This window comes from Schistocerca cancellata, chromosome 3 (genome assembly GCF_023864275.1).
Source record: "Schistocerca cancellata isolate TAMUIC-IGC-003103 chromosome 3, iqSchCanc2.1, whole genome shotgun sequence".
NCBI lineage: Eukaryota > Metazoa > Arthropoda > Insecta > Orthoptera > Acrididae > Schistocerca > Schistocerca cancellata.
In genome coordinates this window covers 242,004,685-242,031,202 of record NC_064628.1, presented here as the reverse complement: position 1 = coordinate 242,031,202, position 26,518 = coordinate 242,004,685, and the positions used below count along the sequence as shown (strand labels likewise).

Genomic DNA, 26,518 nt, shown 5'->3' with positions numbered 1-26,518 from the left:
GTTTATTCCTAGAGCATAACTGTAGAAAGAATTTCAATTGTAGTTTTAGTTTTTCATTGTTGTAGAGTAAAACAGTTGTGGCATGCATGTAGATTTGCACCAAGTATTTCGCAGCTGCGCTTGCAATTAACTATATATTATTTTCAGTGCTATGTTAATGTGTTTTCTTATTTTTGCTCTTCCAATTGTGCTTTTCTTGATATCGTGTGAAATACGTGATAATTATGGCGTGTGAAAAACGTAACACTAAGCTCCGAAGTAAATTGAGAAATGACAGTGACGACGAACATAGCTTATGAGCACTGTAACTCATAAATTTTTCTAATGGGATGTTTCAAGTGTTCTGAAACATTCTGTTGGTGCACATAATGGAGTTTCAGAAGAGACTGTGGAGGACTTCAGACAAATTTTACTCAGAAGCCCACGCAAGTAAATTAGTTAAGTATCTAGGCAACTCGATGTACCTGAAACAACATTGCATCGTGTAGTTCACCAGTGTCTCCCTATGTATGCTTACAAAGTGCAAATTCTGCAAGATCTGGGGCCGAACGACAAACCACGCCGACAACATTTTGCTGTGGATATGCTGCAGCGTATTGATATGGATGCCAGTTTCCTGGAAAGATATTTATTCTCAGATGAGGCAACATTTCATCTATCACGAAGGGTTAATAGGCATAATGTTCGTATTTGGGGCTCACAAAAACCGTACGTTGTCATTGAACATGTTCGTGTAGCCCTAAATTAAACACCTGGTGTGGGCTAAAGCACGACAGGATTGGTGGACCACTCTTCTTTGCAGAACAAACAGTGAATGGGTCAGTGTATCTGGAAATGTTGGAGCAGTTTGTGTACCCTCAGATACAAGACTTAAAACCCAACATCATTTTTCAACAAGATGGAGCTCCGCCGCATTGGTCAACAGCTGTTCGCAAGTTCCTGGACAGGAAATTTCCCAAGCGTTGGATCAGACACGGAGGACCAATTGCCTGGCCACCACGTTCACCCAACATTATGCCGCTTGATTTCTTCACGTGGGGATTCGTGAATGACCGCGTGTATGCGACCAGAGTGGACGATATTCCTACGTTGCGACATCGTATCACTAATGCGACTGCAACAATAACAAAGGAAATGTTACAAAGAACATGGCAAGAAATTCAATACAGAGTCGATATTCTTCGTTCTATAAATGGTTCACATGTAGAGGTGTATTGATGATAAATAAATAAATTCTGTGAGATGCTCTACAATGTGGTGCATTTTTCTTTGTCGTATCTACTGGGTTGTTTTTTTTTCCTGGGTCTTTGAAATCACGGAGGTTTGAGTGGGACACCCTGTATATTTCACACTATCATCAACAAATTCTGGTGAAATTTCTATTGGCTTCCAAAAATGTTCCACTTAGCGCTTATTATTCCAAAAGCACATTCTGTTAATATTGCGATCTAGAAACGCGTTTGTTGAAATACTCCTTCCACGGATCTAAAACACATTGACTGTAATATTTGATAAAATACTTCAATAATAGGTGCCCGTAATTTCGAATGAATACAAAATGTGGTCCAACTGATATACACTGAGGAGCCAAATAAATTGGTACACCAGCCTAATATCTTGTAGGGCCCCAAAGAGCATGCAAAGTGCCGCAACACAACGTGACATGAACTCGACTGATGTCTGAAGTAGTGCTTGAGGGAACTGACACCATAAATCCAGCATGGCTGTCCATAAAACTGTACGAGTACGAGGGGTGGAGATCTCTTCTGAACAGCACGCTGCAAGGCATCCCAGATATGCTCAGTAATGTTCATGTCTGGGGAGTTTGGTGACCAACGGAAGTGTTTAAACTGTAAAGAGTCTTCCTGGAACCACTCTGTAGCAATTCTGGACCTGTGGACTGTCGCATTATCCTGCTGGAGTTGCTCAAGTCCATTGAGATGCACAATAGTCATGAACGGATGCAGGTGATCAGACAGGATGCTTACATATGTGTCAACTGTGTGAGTCATATGTAGACGTATCAGGGCTCCCTATCACTCCAACTGCACACGCTCCACACTATTACAGAGCCACCACCAGTTTGAACTGTCCCGTGCTGACATGCAGGGTTCATGGATTCATGAGGTTGTCTCCATACCCGTACACGTCCATCTGCTAGGTACAATTTTAAACGAGGCAACATGTTTTCAGTCATCAGCAGTCCCATGTCGATGTCGACTGGCCCAGGCAAAGCGTAAAGTTTTGTGTCATGCAGTCATCAAGGGTACACGAGTGGGCCTTAGGCTTCGAAAGCCAATATCGATGATTTTTCGTTGAATGATTCGCACGTTGACACTTGTTAATGGCCCAACATTGAAATCTGCAGCAATTTGCTCAATGGTTGCATTTCTGTCAAGTTGAATGATTCTCTCCAGTCGTCATTGGTCACGTTCTTGCAGGATCTTTTTACGGCAATGTCGGATATTTGATGTTTTATCGGATTCCTGATATTCAAAGTACAGTCCTGAAATGTTCGTACGGGGAAAACCTCACTTCATCGCTAACTCGGAGATGCTGTGTCCCGTCGCTTCTGCTCCGACTATAGCACCACATTCAAATTCACTTAAATCTTGATAACCTGCCGTTGTAGCAGCAGTAACCGATCTAACAACTGCGACAGGCAGTTGTCTTACATAGCCGTTTTCGACTACAGCGCCGTATTCTGCCTGTTTACATATCTCTGTATTTGGATACGCGTGCCTGTACCAGTTTCTTTGGCGCTTCAGTGTATTTAGTAGTGGAGAGTCTGGAGGTGTATCGAGTTACCTTCTTGCATCTAGTGGAAAACACTATAAGAATAAAATCTACCAACTTCCCTTTCCGTCCCATATCTCCCAACATTGATTATAATGAATGTCCCCTGAGGAACTGCAACTGCTTATTGTATAAATGAATGAAAATTGTGATAACTGTAAAATAGTGTACCAGAATTTTCTGGGCATTTTAGGTGAATGTAATTTCTGCCAACATCACCGAATGCAGTTGAAAAGTTCTATATGATATATGAATCATTTACAGTAATATTTAGGAAACGTCATTCGCATGTGGTTTTCCTGGAGGCAATCTTAACAGATTCTGGTAGTTGTCTCTGCATTACTTACAACGGTTCTGAATCATATCGTGAATGTCAAGAGCCTTGTCTGTTCTGGTTACTAGGGATCTGTAACAATTCGTGTTTCATCAGCTACCGATTGCCCTTACAAATGACGTTATTTCATTGGAAAAATTTGTGGCAGTTTGAATATCGATTACATATGGAAGTTTTGCCTATTAATCATTAATTAGGTTAGTTAGGTTTAAGCTGTTCTAACTCTAGGGAACTGATGATCTCAGATGTCAAGTCCCATAGTGCTTAGAGCCATTTGAGCTTAATTTTGAAACATCACAATGGCTCAGACCATTAATGCAATGAACCTGGGCGCGAAGTACGCTGCAACTGCTGCCCGACGCGCAGCTGCGCTTTGCGCTGTTGCGTCGCTCCACTATAATCCGGGACTTAACGGTCCGTTCCTACTATGTACATGGAGAAGTAATTGAAAAGTTAATTACAAATGTTTCCATATCAACACTCACACGTCAGCCAGCAGCTGCCTTTTCAGCATTGTGTAATACGTGTGGAGGACATCTAGCTCCTACAAGATTTTCGTTTACCTCACTTTTCAGTTTCGCAGATGCATTATTTGTACCAGCTCGTTGTACTCGTCCGAACTTGGTGTTGGCATTTCATGGCAAAAGCGCTATGCACTTACTTTTATCAGTTTTGTTTCCCTCTAAACCTTTGACGTAAACCCTACTTATTAAAGACGCATTATCGTTTGGCAGAGAAGTTAATTTATTTCACTAGAACGCCATTTTCCGGTGTAAAATACTAAACAATTAATCGCCGTTCACTCGGTGAGATGACAGCACACTCCTCAGATACGCCAGTTCACTCACTATATAGTAGAATTATATCGGACGTCTGTATATGTTACAGTAATACCGACAGAAAATCCTATTTTGTGGATTTGTGAATGAGTTATAGTACATTAAGTTTTGAATATTATCATTCAGTAATCCATTTGAGGCGATGAGAATCATAAGGGCCTAAACCACATCACAGTCAACTGTGAGACTGGAGCATTTATTCATGCTTCTGAAAGCCATTGATCTCGTGGTGGGTAGGGTTTACCTGTGCTGCAGGCCCACACTGCATGTATGAGAATTCACGAAAAGCTGTGAAATTCACTTAAATGTGGGGCAGACGACGGTGTGCTTGTGTGCTTTCGGCCTTACGGATCTCGGCGCCTAAATTGTATTCTATTCAAGTTACCATGTTGTTGGACGTTACTATTCGAATTTGATCACTTCAATAAACGGTAGCTTGTATATGGAATTGGTTGTTTGCTGTGTGGGAATCGGCATTCGTACTGCGCATACATAATCTCTGTTGCAACTATTTTAAATGCTACCAGAAAAGGAAAGCTGTGAGAACGGCCGCAGCTCGGTCGCACACTTCGAGAGCATCAGCAGTGGGTAATTGGAAGACGTTACTCAGCTTGCATTCTCCGAGTAATTATAGTAAATAATATAAGTGCATGTAACAGGCACAGAAGGTACAGTAAGCACAAAAAGTTAAGTTTATTTTCTTTTCAGAAATAAAGTTATCAATTAAGCACACAGTGTTTAATACAGATGATTGTGGATTCCTGCCACCTGCCATCGCTACTTCTCTCCTTTCATATTCATATCGGTGCTGACTGCCACAGCAGCTGACCCAACAAAATACATGTTAAATTTACCAGATCTGTCTGGGTTTACTTGGTCTATGGCTTTTCCCTGCGGTCTATTTTTTATCATGAGTTGCATACTGGAACTCCAGCTAGATGTGATGGAGCCTGATGTCAACGGCTGTTGGGAGCACAGCAAAATCGCCGATGACGTTTAACCTCGCCAGTTGATTAAGGGAACAACACCAACAGAGAGCGAATTTAATCACTGCTATCATACTTTCGATCAATTACATCATCGCACGCCAGCTGAAGAAGCAACAGCCATAATATGCATTTAGTTTCGTTCTACATTATTTGAATTATTTACGTATTTTAAAATAATGTTAATTATATTTCAATCTTTCGAACTACATTACTTCCTTTGCAACAGTAGTTTGTACAGGTGTTGGTTGACTCACCGCCTGCACGCTAGCGGCGTCTCCAGACAGCCGGGCGCAGAGCGCTCCCGTGCTGTTGTTCTTGTCGTCGAACCAGGCCACCTCCTGGCGCAGCATCGCCGAGAACGCGAGCCGTCGCAGCCGTGTCGTCAGCCGGTCGCCGGCAATTCCGAATGCGTAGATCTGCAGCACACGAGTCCGAAAGTTACAAGTAAAGTGACCACAATGAGCTCAGCGAAAAGAACACGAGAAGATTGCCAACATGCACGGAATGAAAATTCTTCACAACTGCACGAACTCAGACAGTAAATTAACTGACGGAAAAAAAATCGCAACTCAAAACATAATTGATGTGGAGTAATGATATTTAGGGAATATGCCTAAATAACAAATTTAACTGATTAATATTGCAGGATCACAGGTTAATGCCAGCGCGAGATAGGGCACTACAGACGAGAAATGTGGTCCATTAATAACCGATGTAATCTCCTGCAATGCAAAAGCGCATGCATTGTGTAGTACAGATGACAGGTGTCATTTTGCGTGATGGAGCTCCATGCCTCTTGCACTTGCTTACAGGGACGGTTAAAGCTGTTTGTGGACGACGAAGTTGTTGTTCGATGATATCCCAAATGTGCTCGACTGGAGACAAATCTGGTGATCGAGTAGGACAAGGCAACATGTCGAAGCTCTGTAGAACACATTGGGTACCAGAGTGGTATGTTATGGAGCGTTATCCTGTTGGAAAACAACTTCTGGAATGCTGTTCATGAATAGCAGCACATCAGGTCGAATCACCAGACTGAGGTACGATTTTACAGTCACGTCGCGTGGGATAGCCACGACAGTGCTTCTGCTGTCATACTACACTCCTGGAAATTGAAATAAGAACACCGTGAATTCATTGTCCCAGGAAGGGGAAACTTTATTGACACATTCCTGGGGTCAGATACATCACATGATCACACTGACAGAACCACAGGCACATAGACACAGGCAACAGAGCATGCACAATGTCGGCACTAGTACAGTGTATATCCACCTTTCGCAGCAATGCAGGCTGCTATTCTCCCATGGAGACGATCGTAGAGATGCTGGATGTAGTCCTGTGGAACGGCTTGCCATGCCATTTCCACCTGGCGCCTCAGTTGGACCAGCGTTCGTGCTGGACGTGCAGACCGCGTGAGACGACGCTTCATCCAGTCCCAAACATGCTCAATGGGGGACAGATCCGGAGATCTTGCTGGCCAGGGTAGTTGACTTACACCTTCTAGAGCACGTTGGGTGGCACGGGATACATGCGGACGTGCATTGTCCTGTTGGAACAGCAAGTTCCCTTGCCGGTCTAGGAATGGTAGAACGATGGGTTCGATGACGGTTTGGATGTACCGTGCACTATTCAGTGTCCCCTCGACGATCACCAGTGGTGTACGGCCAGTGTAGGAGATCGCTCCCCACACCATGATGCCGGGTGTTGGCCCTGTGTGCCTCGGTCGTATGCAGTCCTGATTGTGGCGCTCACCTGCACGGCGCCAAACACGCATACGACCATCATTGGCACCAAGGCAGAAGCGACTCTCATCGCTGAAGACGACACGTCTCCATTCGTCCCTCCATTCACGCCTGTCGCGACACCACTGGAGGCGGGCTGCACGATGTTGGGGCGTGAGCGGAAGACGGCCTAACGGTGTGCGGGACCGTAGCCCAGCTTCATGGAGACGTTTGCGAAAGGTCCTCGCCGATACTCCAGGAGCAACAGTGTCCCTAATTTGCTGGGAAGTGGCGGTGCGGTCCCCTACGGCACTGCGTAGGATCCTACGGTCTTGGCGTGCATCCGTGCGTCGCTGCGGTCCGGTCCCAGGTCGACGGGCACGTGCACCTTCCGCCGACCACTGGCGACAACATCGATGTACTGTGGAGACCTCACGCCCCACGTGTTGAGCAATTCGGCGGTACGTCCACCCGGCCTCCCGCATGCCCACTATACGCCCTCGCTCAAAGTCCGTCAACTGCACATACGGTTCACGTCCACGCTGTCGCGGCATGCTACCAGTGTTAAAGACTGCGATGGAGCTCCGTATGCCACGGAAAACTGGCTGACACTGACGGCGGCGGTGCACAAATGCTGCGCAGCTAGCGCCATTCGACGGCCAACACCGCGGTTCCTGGTGTGTCCGCTGTGCCGTGCGTGTGATCATTGCTTGTACAGCCCTCACGCAGTGTCCGGAGCAAGTATGGTGGGTCTGACACACCGGTGTCAATGTGTTCTTTTTTCCATTTCCAGGAGTGTACATCGCACCCCAGACCATAACTCAAGGTGTAGGTACAGTGTGTCTAGCACGTAGACAGATTGGTTGCACGCGCTAAACTGGACATTTTTGTAACTAACACACTGCTATCCTGGTACGGAAGCAGAACTTGCTTTCATCAAAAAACAGACCTCCACATTGTCCTCTAATGTGTTCTCGCTTGACGTCACTGAAATCGCAAACGGCGGTATTTTGGGGTCAGTAGAGTTCACGCTACAGGGCGTCTGGCTCGGAACTGAAGTAACCGATTTGTAACAATTCGTTGTGTCACTGTGGTACCAACTGATGCTCGAACTGCTGCTGCAAATGCAGTACGATGCGCCATAGCTTTACGTCGAACACGATGGTTTTCGCTATCGGTAGAGCCTCGTGGCCGTTCGGAGCCCGCCTTTCTTGAGACTGTATGTTCTTTTGATCATTGCTGGCAGCAGACATGGACAGTGGCTATTTTCCTGCCAAGCTTTTCTGTAATATCGCAGAAGGAACATCCAGTTTCTCGTACAACAATTACACGACCTCGTCGAATCTCAGTTAGGTACTGGTAATAGTAACGTTGGCATCTTAAAGGCATTCTTGTCTAACACCAGCTCACCACTTTCAGTCTCAAAGATAACTAACGTTCACGGCTGTTATTTAAGGCAAACCTGATGTGCACTCTCATAGTCGCCTTACTAGCGCCTCTCTTGTGTGACTGGTGCGAAATTTGAATAGACACCACCTTTCATATGTAGAAATACGCCTACCAACTGTCGTTTATGTCGCACAGCTCCTTCTTGTTGTTGTGTTTTTTTTCCGACAGCATACAAGTGTAGGACTCAGAAAAATCACGGGAGATTCACTTAATGAAGCTATCTGCTAGGACTGGGTGTTGTGTTGTCCTCATCATCATTTCATCATCATCGATGCACAAGTCACCGAAGCGTCGTCAAATAAAAGACTTGCACCTGGAAGCATCTCCATTTAAAAGACATTTAGGATTTATTACAAAATACTGAAGCACCATCTAAGAAACACGTCTTCATGGCCACGGTCGCTAACACGCACTTCTGTGGTGGCACTCGACCCGGCGTCAGTTGGTTCGAATTCTGATTGTCGAAAAAATGTTCGCTGGCAGAATTTGGCCGGCAAGTGGAGAAGAAGTGGTGGATTAAAGTTCGCGATGACCATATTTTGCGCCATTGTCACGGTTTAAATAACAAACCTCCCAGCTATGTTTCATGAAGTGAGGGCACATGACATACGAATCTGAAAGAACATTCCAATTTATAAAGAAGGAAAACTGCTATCTTGATTATAGATACGGTGAAGGAGCTGTCAAAGACTGCATCATCAGGAACCAACTCATTACTCATTAGCAGCTATTCCTCATCGAAAAACAAGAGGAGAGACAAAAGTCAATCGGAAGGAACGCCAAAAGAATCAAGGATATATATTTTTAACGTTCCGTAGATTTCTTGGTTATTGGAAACGGACCACTCATCTTCAACAAGTCCGAGAAAGAAAGTTAGTTATGGTCTGTTCGAAGAAAACGGCTTGACATTTGCCTGTGATATGAACCTGGATACTTTTGCTTGCGAGACACTCTCAACCACCGTTCAGTAAGATGAAAGTCACAAGAAGTAGAAGGTGAGCAACTCCCAAAGAAAGGAAAAGAGATTTTGGAGGAATAGCATGAAGATAATTAACGTCCCAAAGGGCATACAATATATTAGTGCAACAAAGGCGCGAAAAAAGGTCACCAGGAAAACGAAATCAGAGTAACAGCGGAGCATAGGTAATGATGACGCAACCGTAAACAAAGCATCAGCATACACAGGAAAGAAATGAAAACGTTATAGTTAGAAGGTGTGCTTCCTGTGTCCACTTTCAGCGACTGTTACATTTTTATTCCCTTTGTACTCGTTTTCATTACGCACTTGTATGCTGTTTTTGGTAAACCAAAAATATTGTCTTTTCTTATGTATTGTATTAACCTCCAACCCGTAATTTATTAAACTACAGTTTAAAAATGATATCTAACGAATCTAGTTGTTTCAGTTCTGTCCAGTAAACATTCGTTTTGCGCAACAAATGTTTCGTACGTCACTCACGATGATAGTGAAACAAATTAATTTTATTTCATTTTGGCTTCCTTGTTTTGTGTCAGCCACCTACATCTCATGGCCCTGAAGCTAAGCCATCTGCCTACAGAGACGTCGCAACTGATAGGCATCTCCACGTGGTAATGTCGTGAATTAGTAAGTTGTTCCACGGACCATCTGAGCGATTCTTTTATCGGATGATGAGGAGCAAATCAATTTCTAGAACATGTATATGAGATTAGTGGTTTTTAATTTCCAAACAACTGTTAAGTTATTCTCCAAAAACCAGTTCTCCCTTATTTTTGAGAAAACACACTATATTTAGTTCTGTACAATAAATAGAGTAATATCAACACTTCATTTACTACTTGCGTAGTGTGACAACCAGTCAGCGTAGAAGATACCACAACAAGTAAACTAACGACAGTGTTGCGACTGATAATTCACAGCTTCCAGTTATTTTTAACAGCTACTTTCTAAATGTAGCAGCTAAAAATACCAAGTAGTATCAACATCTCATTTTTAATTTTTCTCGTGCAGTTCTCTTCAGGCTATCAGTTTAAATATAATAATTCGTCTATCGAAAAGAAGGTTATATTTTAAACTTCCTTTGCTACCAGTCAGACATTTTATGTTAGTTGGAAAATGATCAGAAATGTTTGTAGCGGCATACCGAACTTCTTTCTGAACCAGTGACAGTTTTAATAATAGGTAATAAACGTAATTTTTCTTCAAATGTTGAGATATGGAGTCAGTATTCTTCTCAAATTGTGATGGATTATTTATGGCAAATTCCTTTATTGAATGTATGTATTATAGTGGTGCAGTTACAATGCCTAGCTCCCTGAAGAGGTACCTACATGGCGACTGCAGGTGAACACCGTGTATGATTCTTACTGCTCTTCTTTTCTTTTCTTTCTTTTTTTTTTTTTTTTGGCAATCAATACCTTTTTTTGAGTCATGTGTTACCCCAGAAAATTATTCCGTAAGATAGTACTGAATGAAATATGTGAAATAAGACAGGGGAATATTCGTTTTTTTTCCAGGACTAGCAGTTATACAAACAACAAAATCAGCTGAACTTAATTGTTGGAGCAGCTCGGTAATATTATTCTTCCATTTCAAGTTTTCGTCAATATGTGCACCAAAAAAACTGAAGCATTGTACCTTCTTTACTGACTCTTGCTCATATGCTGTACCAAGTGTTGATATTACTCTGTTTATTGTACAGAACTGAATATAGTGTGTTTTCTCAAAAATAAGGGAGAATTGGCTTTCGGAGGATAGCTTAACAGTTTTTTGGAAAACGTCATTAGCAATCTCTTTTGTTGCTTTCTCCCTAAAGAAATTCTCTTCAAACAGTACCAATTCTGCTTGATGAATGCTAAATGGAAGGCGTTTCAGACATTGAAGGTGTAGGAATGGACCAAAAATTGAATCTTGCAGAGTTCCCTTTGTGATTTGACCCCTCCCAGGAACGAAAATTTCTCTGCTTCCAACATTGTTTGAATTATTCAGCACAACTTTTTGCATTCCATGTGTTAAGTATGATTCAAACTGTTTGTTTGTAGCTGGCCGGTGTGGCCGTGCGGTTAAAGGCGCTTCAGTCTGGAACCGCATGACCGCTACGGTCGCAGGTTCGAATCCTGTCTCGGGCATGGATGTGCGTGATGTCCTTAGGTTAGTTAGGTTTAAGTAGTTCTAAGTTCTAGGGGACTGATGACCACTGATGTTAAGTCACATAGTGGTCAGAGCCATTTGAACCATTTTTTGTTTGTTTGTAAAGCCCCTTATTCCCACAAAACTTAAGTTTTTCTAAGACATTAACTTGATCTATGCAGTATAATTCCTTTGAAAGAACACAAAACATATCGATTGGTGATATCGTAATATATAAGGTCTGCAACACTTGGTAAGTGATTACATAAATAGCTTTCTCAATTCAGCAACTCTTCTGGAATCCAAACTGTAGTGTGCTGAATAAATTGTTTCTAGTTAAATTACTTTTCTGAATATTTTGGAAAAAGACTGGTAAGCAATTGGGCGATAATTTTTTAAGTCTGTCTGATACTAAAGAGGATTAACGAATGCAGACTTTAATCTGTATGGAAAAATACCTTGCATTACATATATCACTAAGAACATTACTTATTATGATAATTTCGAACAACTTATGTGCTTTTCTTACTTTACAATATTCATAATTCTATTAAATTCAGTGAATGATGCTGGTGTTACTTCTGATTGTGTTAAGTTTAACTTGACATTTTTATACATTCTTTTCTTTTTCAACTGGGGTATGTAATCATATTTTTTGCTGCTAAATTTGGATAGTAATTGTTAAAAATAACTGCAAGCTGTGAATTATCAGTCGCAGCACTGTCGTTAGTTTACTTGTTCTCAAAATATCCAATATAGTTTTAATCCTATTATCTGCATTATTAATTTCTGTCAGTATGTGCATATTTGTGACCAAAGTAATGACTTTACTTAATAGACTACAGTCTTATTATAGAATGCAAGTAATGCTGAATTTTGATTTGTTTTGGTCTTCTTATAAATTTCCCTTTACTTTTTACATGAAATTTTGGCTCCTTTAGTTATCCTTTAGTTACCTTCAAATACTGACACACGTATATTATCGAATACATACTGAATTTCACATTAGCCTCTTTTTATATGTATATAGCTCATCCAACACCACTTCTTTTATTGGTGTTGAGAACACTGTACCTTGTTCTCATTAATAAGCCTTACAGCTATGCATGAACATTCTGCAGAGGTAGATTAGATTAGATTAGATTTGATTAATACTAGTTCCATGGATCATGAATACGATATTTCGTAATGATGTGGAACGAGTCGAATTTTCCAATACATGACATAATTAGGTTAATTTAACAACATACTTAAGTTAATATAACAACTTTATTTTTTTGTGTGTTTTTTATTTTTATTTTTTTATTTTTTTATTTTTTTTAATAATTTTTTTTCTTAATTTATGTCTAAAAATTCCTCTATGGAGTAGAAGGAGTTGTCATTCAGAAATTCTTTTAATTTCTTCTTAAATACTTGTTGGTTATCTGTCAGACTTTTGATACTATTTGGTAAGTGACCAAAGACTTTAGTGCCAGTATAATTCACCCCTTTCTGTGCCAAAGTTAGATTTAATCTTGAATAGTGAAGATCGTCCTTTCTCCTAGTATTGTAGTTATGCACACTGCTATTACTTTTGAATTGGGTTTGGTTGTTGATAACAAATTTCATAAGAGAGTATATATACTGAGAAGCTACTGTGAATATCCCTAGATCCTTAAATAAATGTCTGCAGGATGATCTTGGGTGCTACATTGTTTACTTCCATTAATTGTGTACCATGATCAGGTAGTTCATTAAGAGCTGGGTACACATTAATGGTTCCTCATCTTTCCATGTTCACTGCACATGAAAATGATATTAGTCTGTAATCTCATTTATTTAATTTCTCTATCCCTGTGGTTACATTGTGCTCAGAGAGATACAGAACATCTACCACTTCAGAATTTTCCACATCTACACACACAAAAATGTTACCTACCACGTTTTTCGGCCCCCTGATGTTACAATGAAACAATCTATTTTTATCTTTCTGGTAACTTTTACATATATTATGATCCTGTTCTGTTTCAATTTCTTGCAAGAACGCCAGTCTCTAACCTGATTCAAACAAAAAGACAGTGCCCCTTTTGCCCCAGTGTAGAAATTTCAGTGCTTTTTCTTGTGTGTTACTTTTTGTGGTTATGTAACTATGCTAGTTTCAGTGAGACGTTTGACAATGGTGTGCAAATGTTGCGTTTCTCACTGTAAAGAAAATAATACTAACGATTCTAACGTCCACGTATTCTCCTTTCCTGAAGATGAAAACCTTCGTTGTAAGTGGATTACTGCCACTTACAGGGACGCGTTCTCAGCAAAAAATATTCGAAAGTACGTAAATGCAATGGTGCTGCTTATTTTAATATGGTCATTTACCCACCAGGTTAGCCGAGAGCTCTAATGCGCGCTGACCCGGATCGTATGCGCCCGGCAGATTACCGACGAGGGCTGGTGTGCGACTCAGCCTGAATTTGGATTTTAGGCAGTTTTCCACATCCCGCTAGGTGAAGACTGGGCTTGTCTCCACGTCCCGCCTCAGTTACACGACGCGCATACGTCTGAACACGTTCGCACTATTCCGTGGCTTACACTAGATGCAGACAGCTGGGGGTCCACTGATTCCGTCCCGGGGGGTATGGGGTGGCGGCAGGAAGGGCATTCGGCCACCCCTTAACATTAACCTTGCCAAATCCGTTCCTAACCATGCGGACACTGCGGAACCGCGGGATCAGGCACAAGCGACAAACAGAATTTTAATATGCTCTTATAGGTCTCTGTGATTAATTTATACTGTTTGGAGTCCTGTATGACATTGCAACGAGATATTAGTACTTATTTTGCGTCGTCCGCCGTACTTGGTAAACCAATTTTTACCACTCGTTCAGCATGTAGTATTTCATAGTTGCATAGAGCCAACTGCATTTTCTACGTGACTTCTTTGAATGTCCGTTCACACCCCTGCTCGCTACTGATTTCAGCAAAACTCCGCTTCCACCTGCTTCCGTTCAGGGGAGTGACGTCACACGTTTTCAATAACCGAGTATAACTGGCCCATGGCGACTGCCTCAGCCCACTGTTGCTATCAACCAGTGGTGGAAGACTGGTACACATCTGCTTCAGCACAGAAATCCAGATGTAATTCAATTTCGCATCTTTCTTTTTCGTATTGAAATTCCTGAGGTGTTTTAAATCTCTATGACCTCTCCTTATAGTCTTTCATGGAACCCGCTTGAGGCTGCCAGTTCTTGAGTCCTATCAAAATTTACGTGGTAGTCTCCTGGCTGAAAAGTATGTGTGTGTGAAATCTTATGGGACTTAACTGCTAAGGTCATCAGTCTCTAAGCTTACACACGAGGCAGGACTCGAACCTCCGCCGGGATCAGCCGCACAGTCCATGACTACAGCGCCCAAGACCGCTCGGCTAATCCCGCGCGGCTGCAAAGTATGAGCCGGCCGGGGTGGCCGAGCGGTTCTAGACGCTACAGCCTGGAACATCGCGACCGCAATGATCGCAGGTTCGAATCCTGCCTCGCGCATGGATGTGTGTGATGTCCTTATGTTAGTTAGGTTTAAGTAGTACTAAGTTCTAGGGAACTGATAACCTCAGAAGTTAAGTCCCATAGTGCTCAGGGCCATTTGAAACATTTTGCAAAGTATGTTCCGTTACTGCTCATCTGTCAATCTTCCTTCTTCTGTAATGCCCTTGTGCTCTTCTAGTCGTTTTGCGACCATCATTTTTGTAGTGCCCGCGTACACCTCACCTCAAGTACACGGAATCCTATAAACTCCTGTTTTTTCCAGCGGTTTTCGAGCATCCTTGGCCGGTTGTAGGTAATCTTGTATATCCCGGGTCGTTTTGTACATTATCGCGATGTTCCACTTTTTCAAGGTCCTTCCTGTGCTGTTAGTAATGTCCTCAACGAAAGGCACGAAAACTTTCGATTTGAACGGCGCTTGAACATCCCTATGATTCGAAACTTCCTGGCAGATTAAAACTGTGTGCCCGACCGAGACTCGAACTCGGGACCTTTGCCTTTCGCGGGCAAGTGCTCTACCAACTGAGCTACCGAAGCACGACTCACGCCCGGTACTCACAGCTTTACTTCTGCCAGTACCTCGTCTCCTACCTTCCAAACTTTACAGAAGCTCTCCTGCGAACCTTGCAGAACTAGCACTCCTGAAAGAAAGGATATTGCGGAGACATGGCTTAGCCACAGTCCCGAGTTCGAGTCTCCGTCGCGCACACAGTTTTAATCTGCCAGGAAGTTTCGTATCAGCGCACACTCCGCTGCAGAGTGAAAATCTCATTCTGGAAACATCCCCCAGGCTGTGGCTAAGCCATGTCTCCGCAATATCCTTTCTTTCAGGAGTGCTAGTTCTGCAAGGTTCGCAGGAGAGCTTCTGTAAAGTTTGGAAGGTAGGAGACGAGGTACTGGCAGAAGTAAAGCTGTGAGTACCGGGCGTGAGTCGTGCTTCGGTAGCTCAGTTGGTAGAGCACTTGCCCGCGAAAGGCAAAGGTCCCGAGTTCGAGTCTCGGTCGGGCACACAGTTTTAATCTGCCAGGAAGTTTCGTATCAGCGCACACTCCGCTGCAGAGTGAAAATCTCATTCTGGAAACATCCCCCAGGCTGTGGCTAAGCCATGTCTCCGCAATATCCTTTCTTTCAGGAGTGCTAGTTCTGCAAGGTTCGCAGGAGAGCTTCTGTAAAGTTTGGAAGGTAGGAGACGAGGTACTGGCAGAAGTAAAGCTGTGAGTACCGGGCGTGAGTCGTGCTTCGGTAGCTCAGTTGGTAGAGCACTTGCCCGCGAAAGGCAAAGGTCCCGAGTTCGAGTCTCGGTCGGGCACACAGTTTTAATCTGCCAGGAAGTTTCGTATCAGCGCACACTCCGTTGCACAGTGAAAATCTCATTCTGGAAACATCCCCCAGGCTGTGGCTAAGCCATGTCTCCGCAATATCCTTTCTTTCAGGAGTGCTAGTTCTGCAAGGTTCGCAGGAGAGCTTCTGTAAAGTTTGGAAGGTAGGAGACGAGGTACTGGCAGAAGTAAAGCTGTGAGTACCGGGCGTGAGTCGTGCTTCGGTAGCTCAGTTGGTAGAGCACTTGCCCGCGAAAGGCAAAGGTCCCGAGTTCGAGTCTCGGTCGGGCACACAGTTTTAATCTGCCAGGAAGTTTCGTATCAGCGCACACTCCGCTGCAGAGTGAAAATCTCATTCTGGAAACATCCCCCAGGCTGTGGCTAAGCCATGTCTCCGCAATATCCTTTCTTTCAGGAGTGCTAGTTCTGCAAGATTCGCAGGAGAGCTTCTGTAAAGTTTGGAAGGTAGGAGACGAGGTACTGGCAGAAGTAAAGCTGTGAGTACCGGGCGTGAGTCGTGCTTCGGTAGCTCAGTTGGTAGAGCACTTGACCGCGAAAGGCAAAGGTCCCGAGTTCGAGTCTCGGTCGGGCACACAGTTTTAATCTGCCAGGAAGTTTCGTATCAGCGCACACTCCGCTGCAGAGTGAAAATCTCATTCTGGAAACATCCCCCAGGCTGTGGCTAAGCCATGTCTCCGCAATATCCTTTCTTTCAGGAGTGCTAGTTCTGCAAGGTTCGCAGGAGAGCTTCTGTAAAGTTTGGAAGGTAGGAGACGAGGTACTGGCAGAAGTAAAGCTGTGAGTACCGGGCGTGAGTCGTGCTTCGGTAGCTCAGTTGGTAGAGCACTTGCCCGCGAAAGGCAAAGGTCCCGAGTTCGGGTCTCGGTCGGGCACACAGTTTTAATCTGCCAGGAAGTTTCGTATCAGCGCACACTCCGCTGCAGAGTGAAAATCTCATTCTGGATCCCTATGATTTCCAAGAAGTGGTCTTGAAGCTCTTTTTATCCCAGCGAACGAATAACCATTCTTGAGCAATGCGTTGGTCAGATGCTTTAATTCTGTGTCAAGCATCACTCGTTCGTAGATTTTCCCTGCTCCATCAGCCAAGCTTTCATGATGCCTCGCTTTTCTTGTAAGTTGTGGTTCGGATCCCAGTGTAGGTAACGGTCTAAGTGTATGGCTTTTTGGGTAAATCGTACGGCCCAACCTGCCATCTTCTTTCTTTCGCTTGCCTCCTCCTCGAGCGTAAACAGAAACTTCGGAATAATTTCGTTGACATGAAAATGACCAAGTTCCTCCCTGCCATGCCGCCACAAAACAAACGTATCGTCCACATACCCGAACTAAATATTTGGTTTTTTTTTCGCAGTTTCCATTGTCTGCTCATCGAATTTTTCTATAAAGAAGTTCGCTACAGCTGATCTTAAGGGACTCCTCATAGCAACACCATCCGTCTGTTCATGAAATTCATGTTCCTTGTGCACCTTAGGCAATACATAAAGCCTGAATAGAGAGACTTCTCTGAATACCCTGTTCGACATAGGAGTTCTTTGTCAATCACGTAACAGTTCTAAGAACTTTCTCAGTGGTGTTTGTACTTGGTTTCGGATGTGCCTGTGGATCTATTAAGTCATTAATCTTATTACCATTGTCGCTCACATTCGAAACAACCATTGCATTTCCATTGTCTGCGGGGAGAATTATAAGATTCCGTGTACTTGTGGGGAGGTGCATGTGCGCACTATAAAAAGAACGGTGAAAAACAACTGGAAGAGCATAACGGCAATTACAGAGGAGGGTAGAGTGGCAGATGAGCTGTTGCGGAATCTGCTTTGCAGCCATGGGACCACCACTTCCATTTTGATAGGACTGAACTACTGGCAGCCTCAAGCGGATACCATGAAAGACTATACAGACAGGACATAGGGATTGTAATTCACCCCAGGAATATCAATAGGAATGGAAAGGACATGAAATTGAATGACATCTGGATTCCGCTGACAGCAACAGCGGACGACGGTAGTCGACACGTGCCAGTTGCACTCGGGTATTCAAAACATGTGGCGTTACGCCACTGCAAGGAAGCACGTGGAAGCGGAGTTTTGCTGAAATCAGTAGCTAGTCGGGGTGTAAATCGGGCATTCAAGAAGGTACGTCGTGCGCATATGGGGACGAAACGTTGGGTTTTAATGTGAAATCCGACCACAGCACAATAGCCCAGAACCTTTTATTAGTTGTAACTTTTCTCGCCGTGAAAGTATTCATTTTACAGAGGATCATATTGACTCATTCAGTTTTGATGAGATACTTATTAAAGCGTAATTGGGTTATGAGGAAGGTAATATTCTGGGGACTATTTCCAATGGAGCATGTTTTCTTTTGCCTCAATATAGAGTAAATGTACGCATTGTGCCCACAAACATTCTTCAGGTACATGAACTTGTGCTTGCACATTATTGATTTTAATGTGGTTTGTGTTGTTAGTGATAAGTGATAACATATCCACAAATCGGAAATGTACGTATGTGCAATGGAGATAAATAATCCACATTCTACAGACCCTTGTCCGCCACCGGTTTTTTTTATTATTGAAAATGTGCATGTGTTGTAAATAATTGGGAATGACTGGGCCAAAAATAAAAAATTCCCAGCCACTCCTCATATATATCCTAATTTTGAAAACTGAAAGTGGCTTCATTTTCTATTCGGAAGAAGCGCCATGCCTTGGAAAGCATATCAATCATAAAATACTCCCATGAATGTATTGTAAATCATTGGGAACAACTGGGCCAAAAATCTCCCTGTCCATCAAATTTTGAAGTACTATGTGTAAAATGTAAATATTTTCAGTCCAAATTATGTGCAATGCTTCTAACTTCAGTTAGGAACACAGTCCCTATGAATATAACAGAACTGCCGATTTTATTACTTTAGCCGGAAAGAAGCTGTCAGTGGACAGTGTTAAAACAAAAATATTTATTTATTTACTCATTGTTTATTTATCCTGACCGTCTCTTACATCTAACCAGGAACAACATATACAAAAGATATTGCATAGCAATCATAAAAATAATAATCTGTATTATTAATAAAATAATAAATAAATGAAATAAAAATGATGATAACAATAATATTATAATAATACATTTGTCAGGAAGTCTTTTCTGAAAGTATTTGTATGGAGTGTGGCCATGCATGGAAGTGAAACATGGACAATAAATAGTTTAGACCAGAAGAGAACAGAAGCTTTCACAATGTGGTGCTACAGAAGAATGCTGAAGATTAGATTGGTAGATCACGTAATCAATGAAGACGTACGGAACAGAATTGGGGAGAAGAGGAATTAGTGGCACGATTTGACTAGAAGAAGGGATCTGTTGGTAGGACATGTTCTGAGGCATCAAGGGATCATGAATTTAGTATTGGAAAGAGGCATGGAGGTTAAAAATCGTAGAGGGAGCCCAAGGCATGAATGCAATAAACAGATTCAGAAGAATGTAGGTTGCAGTAGTTACTCGGAGAGGAAGAAGCTTGCACAGGATAGAGTAGCATGGAGAGCTGCATCAAACCAGTCTGTGGACTAAAGACCACAAAAACAACAACAATAGTAACACTAATAATAATGATGAAATAATGGTAAGATTGAGAATGATGTTAATTTGTTATCACATAAAAAACTCAATCACAATAATATGTGTTACTAATAAAAAATTTGCAGCATTAATAACAATAGTAATGCTAAAACTAATAACAGAATAACGGAGGCATTAAGAATATTGGCTATTTTAGCATCTACATCTATATGGATACCCTGCAAATCACATTTAAGTGCCTGCCAGAGGGTTCCTCGAACCACCTTCACAATTCTCTATTATTCCAATCTCGAATAGCGGTTGGTTGGTTGTTTCGGGGAAGGAGACCAGACAGCGAGGTCATCGGTCTCATCGGAAGGACGGGGAAGGAAGTCGGCCGTGCCCTTTGAAAGGAACCATCCCGGCATTTGCCTGGAGCGATTTAGGTAAATCACGGAAAACCTACATCAGGATGGCCGGACGTGGGATTGAACCGTCGTCCTCCCGAATGCGAGTCCAGTGTCTAACCACTGCGCCACCTCGCTCGGTTCTCGAATAGCGCACGGAAGGAATGAACACTTATAACTTTCCGTACGAGCTCCGATTTCTTTTGTTTTATCGTGGTGATCGTTCCTCCCTATGTAGGTCGGTGTCAACAAAATATTTTCGCATTCGGAGGGGAAAGTTGGTGATTGGAATTTCGTGAGAAGATTCCGCCGCAACGAAAAACGCCTTTCTTTTAATGATGTCTAGCCCAAACCCTGCATCATTCCAGACAGTCTCTCCCATATTTCCCGTATTTCGCAATAATACAAAACGTGCTGCCCTTCTTTGAACTTTTTCGATGTACTCCTTAAGTCCTGTCTGGCAAGTATCCCACACCGCGCAGCAGTATTCTACAAGAGGTCGGACAAGCGTAGTGTAGGCGGTCTCCTTAGTAGGTGTTACATTTTCTAAGTGTCCTGCCAATAAAACGCAGTCTTTGGTTAGCCTTCCCTACAATATTTTCTGTGTGTTCCTTCCAATTTAAGTTGTTCGCAATTGTAATACCTAGGTATTTAGTTGAATTTATGGCTTTCAGATTTATCGTCTTACCGAAGTTTAACGAGTTCCTTTAAACACTCATGTGGATGACCGCACACTTTTCGTTATTTAGGGTCAACTGCCACTTTTCGCACCATTCCGATATTACTTCTAAATCGTTTTGCAGTTTTTTTATCTTCTAATAACTTTATTAGTCGATAAACGACAGCGTCATCTGCAAACAACCTAAGACGGTTGCTCAGATTGTCTCCCAAATCGTTTATGTAGATAGGGAACAGCAAGGGGCCTATAACACTACCTTGGGGAAAGCCAGAAATCATTTTTGTTTTACTCGATGACTTTCCGTCAATTAATACGAACTGTGACCTCTCTGACAGAAAATCACAAATCCAGTCACATAACTATGACGATATTCCATAAGCACGCAATTTCACTACGAGCCGGTTGTGTGGTACAGTGTCAAAAGCCTTCCAGAAATCCTGAAATACGGAATCGATCTGAAATCCCTTGTCAATAGCACTCAACACTTCATGTGAATAAAGAGCTAGTTGTGTTTCACAGGAACGATGTTTTCTAAACCCATGTTGACTCTGTGTCAATAGATCGTTTTCTTCGAGGTAATTCATAATGTTCGAACACAGTATATGTTCTAAAATCCTGCTACATATCGACGTTAACATTATGGACCTGTAATTTAGTGGATTACTTCTACTACCTTTCTTGAATATTGGCGTGACCTGTGCAACTTTCCAGTCTTTGGGTATGGATCTTTCGTCGAAAGAACGGTTGTATATGATTGTTAAGTATGGAGCTAATGCATCAGCATACCCCGAAAGGAAGCTAATTGGTATACAGTTGTAACGCCGGAAATGCATATCCTCCTATTTCCATCTATTGTACTATACATTTGTTTTCCTTATTTTTGTTACCTGAATATATGACATTTCTGTGTCTTTACATATTGTAATTGTTTTACTATTTGTATATATATATTTATGCATTTATGTCGATGTATGATTGGTTTGTTTCGTAAATATTATTTGTATTTTTACGCTGGGTCTTGCCTAGGGAAAACTGCTATCGAACGATTACATCGATAGGTCGTGTGAAGATTCAAAGTGTGTAGGATCTTTGGTAGTGTTAACTCTGCCGCGTGGAGCGAGAGCAGGGGGAGTCTGGCTGGAGTAGCGAGTGGAGAGGTGTGTTGTGTGAAGCTCCCGCGAGTTGCCGCGCTTTCGGGGTTGGGCAGCATGTAATTGTGCTCGACTTGCGATGATAGTTTCTGACATGGTGTCGCGGACGGGAAGCATTAGCTGGCGCACATCAAGAGCCCGTTTCGTCTGGTGACCGTGTCGAGAAGAAGGCGCGCCTACATCCAGCTTCTGCAACAGCGACGGCCGACAATGAGTGACTGTCGCCACCTCCTCAATAGACGGTTTCAAACCTTCAATCAACCAACAAGGAAGACTGGAAGCACGTAAAGTTTTAGAACTGTATGGCAGACCTCAGCTTTTAAAACTGTTCAAATCACAAAATTACAGCAACGTAGCATGAACCTTTGTTGCTCATTGTCCCAATTGCATTACCAAGCAGGGTCCCTTCCTTTTCCGGAATGAACCCGAGTAAGGTTGAAATTCAAACGCCAGCATTAAAGCAGCATCATTCGATTTCACTGCTTTAATTTCAAAGTTCAGTTAAGGTATTCATAGCTGGCTACAATATTTAGATTACACAAGCACAAATTAAGAGTGCGAGTTTTGATACCGTATTTTAGCTTACCTGTGACTGCAGCTCAGCTTGGTACGTACTAAATTTTACTATTGTTAATTGTTAAGAATCATTTAATTCAAGTTCAAAGTTAAATCTCTTTTTTCTAAATTGCATAGATTCAAGTAGCTTTTGAAATGATTGTTGAGGTAGTCCAAGACTAACCGTATTTTACTGAATTTCGATGTGCTTCAGAAAGAAAGCTCACTATTAACTTCAGCCACTAAATTAACTTTCGATTATCCGGTTTTATTAATTCTTTTGCTAAATTAAGTCAGAGTGTAGCGAAATTTATTACTTCTGACAAACTTTCAGTTTTCACACTACACGTGTCAACCTTCAGTTGCCACGCTTGTAGTGCTAATTATATGTGTAATAACCTTTCGCTTTCAGTTACTATAGTAATTGTCCTTAGGACTGGCGACCGTAATTTTCCCCAAATCTCAAATATCTAATTACCGCTAGTTAATTGTTAACGTAACGGCCGCACATTTACTTTATTTATTAACTTTACCCCTTTTCAAAATAAATTTCCACCAGTCTCATTAGCATTTTTCCTTTCATTTAGATGTAACCCTTTCCTCCCTCTTTACCGACAAATTAACTTCGGTGACGATTGCTTTTCCCAAATTTCTATTAGGTACACGCGGTTTAATTTTTCACTGTCATTAAGGTCGATAAGTGAGGGGGAGGTTACACAGTCTGGACCAGAGGAATTGCTTTTATAAAGTGCTTTAAGCTGCTTCACTACTCAGAGCATATTTACTTCTACGTTATTCATGTTGGCAACTGTTCTCGATTCGAATTCTGGAATATTTACTTCGTCTTCTTTTGTGAAGGCATTTCTGAAGGCTGCGGTTAGTGACTCTGCTTTGGCAGCACTGTCTTCGATAGTATCTCCATTGCAATCGCGCAGAGAAGGCATTGATTGTTTCTTGCCGCTAACATACTTCACATACTACCAGAATCTCTTTGGATTTTCTGCCAGGTTTCGAGACAAAGTTTCGTTGTGGAAACTGTTATAGGCATCTCGCATTGAAGTCCGCGCTAAATTACGAACTTCTGTAAAGGATCGCCAATCTTGGGGATTTTGTGTCTGTTTAAATTTGGCATGTTTGTTTCGTTGTTTCTGCAACAGTGTTCTAACCCGTTTTATGTACCAAGGAGGATCAGCTCTGTCGTCTGTTAATTTATTTGGTATAAATATCTCAATTGCTGCCGATACTATTTCTTTGAATTTAAGCCACATCTGGTCTACACTTACATTATTAATTTGGAATGACTGGAGATTGTCACTCAGGGAGGCGTCAAGTGAATTTTTATCTGCTTTTTTAAATAGGTATATTTTTCGCTTATTTTTCGGGGATTTGGGGATTACAATATTCGATCACGCTACGACAACCCTGTGTTCACTAATCCCTGAATCGGTTTTGATGCTAGTTACTAACTCAGGATTATTTATTGCTACGTGGTCAAGTGTGTTTTCACAACCGTTTACTATTCGCGTGGGCTCATGAACTAACTGCTAGAAATAATTTTCAGAGAATGCGTTTAGCACAATTTCGGACGATGTTTTATGCGTACCTCCTTAATTGAACATGTATTTTCGCCAACATATCGAGGGTAAATTAAAGTTACCACCAACTATTATCGTATGATGCGGGTACGTGTTTGAAATGGCTAATAATGGTGAACGAAATATTCCCTCAAGTGTCCACTGGCAGTGAAAGAAAATTAGATTATTTTCTTTTTTCTGAGTAAGTTTTTGAACTAGCTAGATGTTTGTGACCAGACTCCTTTTCATAAGACACCCAATGGGCACTATCAAACACCACTTATGGGCTAAGTGGAATGGCCAAGTACTGCATTAACTTGCCTTCAAATACTTTTTTACAGCACGTATGAAAGTTCAAAACCTTCCTCCATTTCAATCAAGTGTTTTTGGGAATGTAAGTGTCTAACAAGTACTAATGAAAGCAATTTCCGTACATTTCCTGTAGTCCTGGAAACCACTGCTACATCATCTATATCTAATGTTAGTGACACAATTCATGTTAAGTGTTATCCGACAGGAACTTCTTGCTCTTCTTACATATTTCTGTGCTGCTGTACTGAGGTTGCTATGAAGAGAGCGGAATATGAATTTTGTGTTTCAGTCGTGATTTTAGAAAAGGACGCATTTGCCTGAATATAATATAATAGCAGGCATGGATAGGGGAGGCCTGCTGTACACACACTTGGATATCGTGAATGCAGTCATGAACAGCTACATAGCAGTGCATACTCTAATTGAAGATAGTATGAAAACTAAATTTGTAAGACATAGCAATTCAGTGAAAACTTAATTAATGTGACATCAGACATAGGGAATAGAGAAGGTTTCGCCCTACAGTATTTCAGTTGAATGAATGGACCTCCTAAGAAGAGAACAAAAATTTGGCTGTCACTTGTTTCTATGGACATACTTAACCATCATGTGAAAAAAATTAATGATTATGCTAATGCTAAATTTAAATTGAGAAATAATGTGAATTTAACTGAAGCTACATTACTATCAATAAAAATAGAAACTTAATGTTTTAAATTAAAAACATTAAAATACAGGTTATTGTTTTGAATGATATGATAGGTAAGAACATGATTTGCCTCGCTCCTTAAAGTCCTATTCTGAGAGACCTGTGTGAAAAGAACCAAGTTTCTTATGAAATTATGTTATGGTTCTGGATGTGTGTGTGTGTGTGTGTGTGTGTGTGTGTGTGTGTGCGCGCGCATGTGGTACATTAATATGTTATAAGTCCTCTAAATGTTTTCTGTAGTGCTATACAATGAATGATGTTGAACACATCCTAAAATGGCTGTGCCTTGCATTTGTGTATTTGAACAATATATGGCTCAGTACTACATAAAGTAATTGCGGTTTTCTTAGAGGATTAGTTAACTTCCAGTTTATTGCTTAGTATATATACATTCTTGTCACTTATGCTGCTGAAAATGTATCACACACATAGTGGATTTCATAGCTTGAGGTTCTTATTTGTGACAGAATGTAATTCAAAATTTGCAGTTTATTTGAAGTGTTAGCATGCACCAAATTTTTCTTCTGTTACATTAATAACAGTGGTATCTCCTGCCTCTTACAGAGGAAAATGGAAGACTTTCGATGGTAGGTCGTCAACAAATATTGTGCGACCAAGTAAGTACATTCATCATTATAGCTCCTAGCTAAGCACATACTGTCTTACTTCAGTATCATAGTCCAACACTAACAGACCTAGTATATTTTATGAATAAGTTAGTCTGTACTAGGTCGCTTCTGTAATGTGCTATGGCCACGTTTGTGCTCTTTATCAGATTTCTTGGCTGATCTATGGAGTGAAGAGCTTTGGACGTCATATAAATGAGAATTCTTGTTACTATACAGTCTGGAAGGGAGGAGGTGTGAGAGAATAACAGGGGAAGGGAGAGACAAAGAAACACACACAGAGAGATAAAGGGTTATTTGAAACGACACGGCAGATGATAATTGTATGCTCGACTGGAACTCCAACCTGGAGATTTTCCCTTTCACGGGCAAATGCTCTACCGACTGAGCTGTCCAAGCACTACTCGCAGTCCGCCCTTACAGTTTTAGTATAGTTCACTTCCGCTAGTATGCCATCTTCTGGCTTCAACTTCAAAGAGGTTCTCCCGTATTCCTTGCGGGGCTAGCACGTCTGGTAGAAGGATTTCCAGAGACACAGCTTTGTTACAGAGAATTGTTTCCAGAATAAATTTTCACTCTGGAGCGGAGTGTAATGATGCCATACACAGCTGTTTTGTTGTCAGCTTACAGATGTTTTCCACAAAAAGAAGTAGAATAACTGAGACCACTTCGACATTCACATATGTAAATTAGATGTTATCTTTTTCGGTAAGATTCCAAAGGAAAAAAATGAATTTTTAATGAGAATAAGTTTCCATGAGGGACTGGGTATATTACATATCAGTTAACCTTAAAATGTCCGCAATTCGCAGTGGTGTAGTGCTCCTTGTCGTGTTGATATACATTATCTTCTAGAGCACAT

At 41.8% G+C, this 26,518-nt stretch overlaps 1 protein-coding gene across 1 annotated transcript in view; it reads right to left on the bottom strand.

Annotated features, from left to right (window-relative positions):
- LOC126176243 (ATP-dependent translocase ABCB1-like) overlaps positions 1–26,518 on the bottom strand; it is a 315,891-nt gene that overhangs the window by 80,127 nt on the left and 209,246 nt on the right. Inside the window, exon 16 of the mRNA XM_049923388.1 lies at positions 5,213–5,374. Coding sequence (XP_049779345.1) covers positions 5,213–5,374 — 162 coding nt within the window. The remainder of the gene's footprint in view (positions 1–5,212; positions 5,375–26,518) is intronic.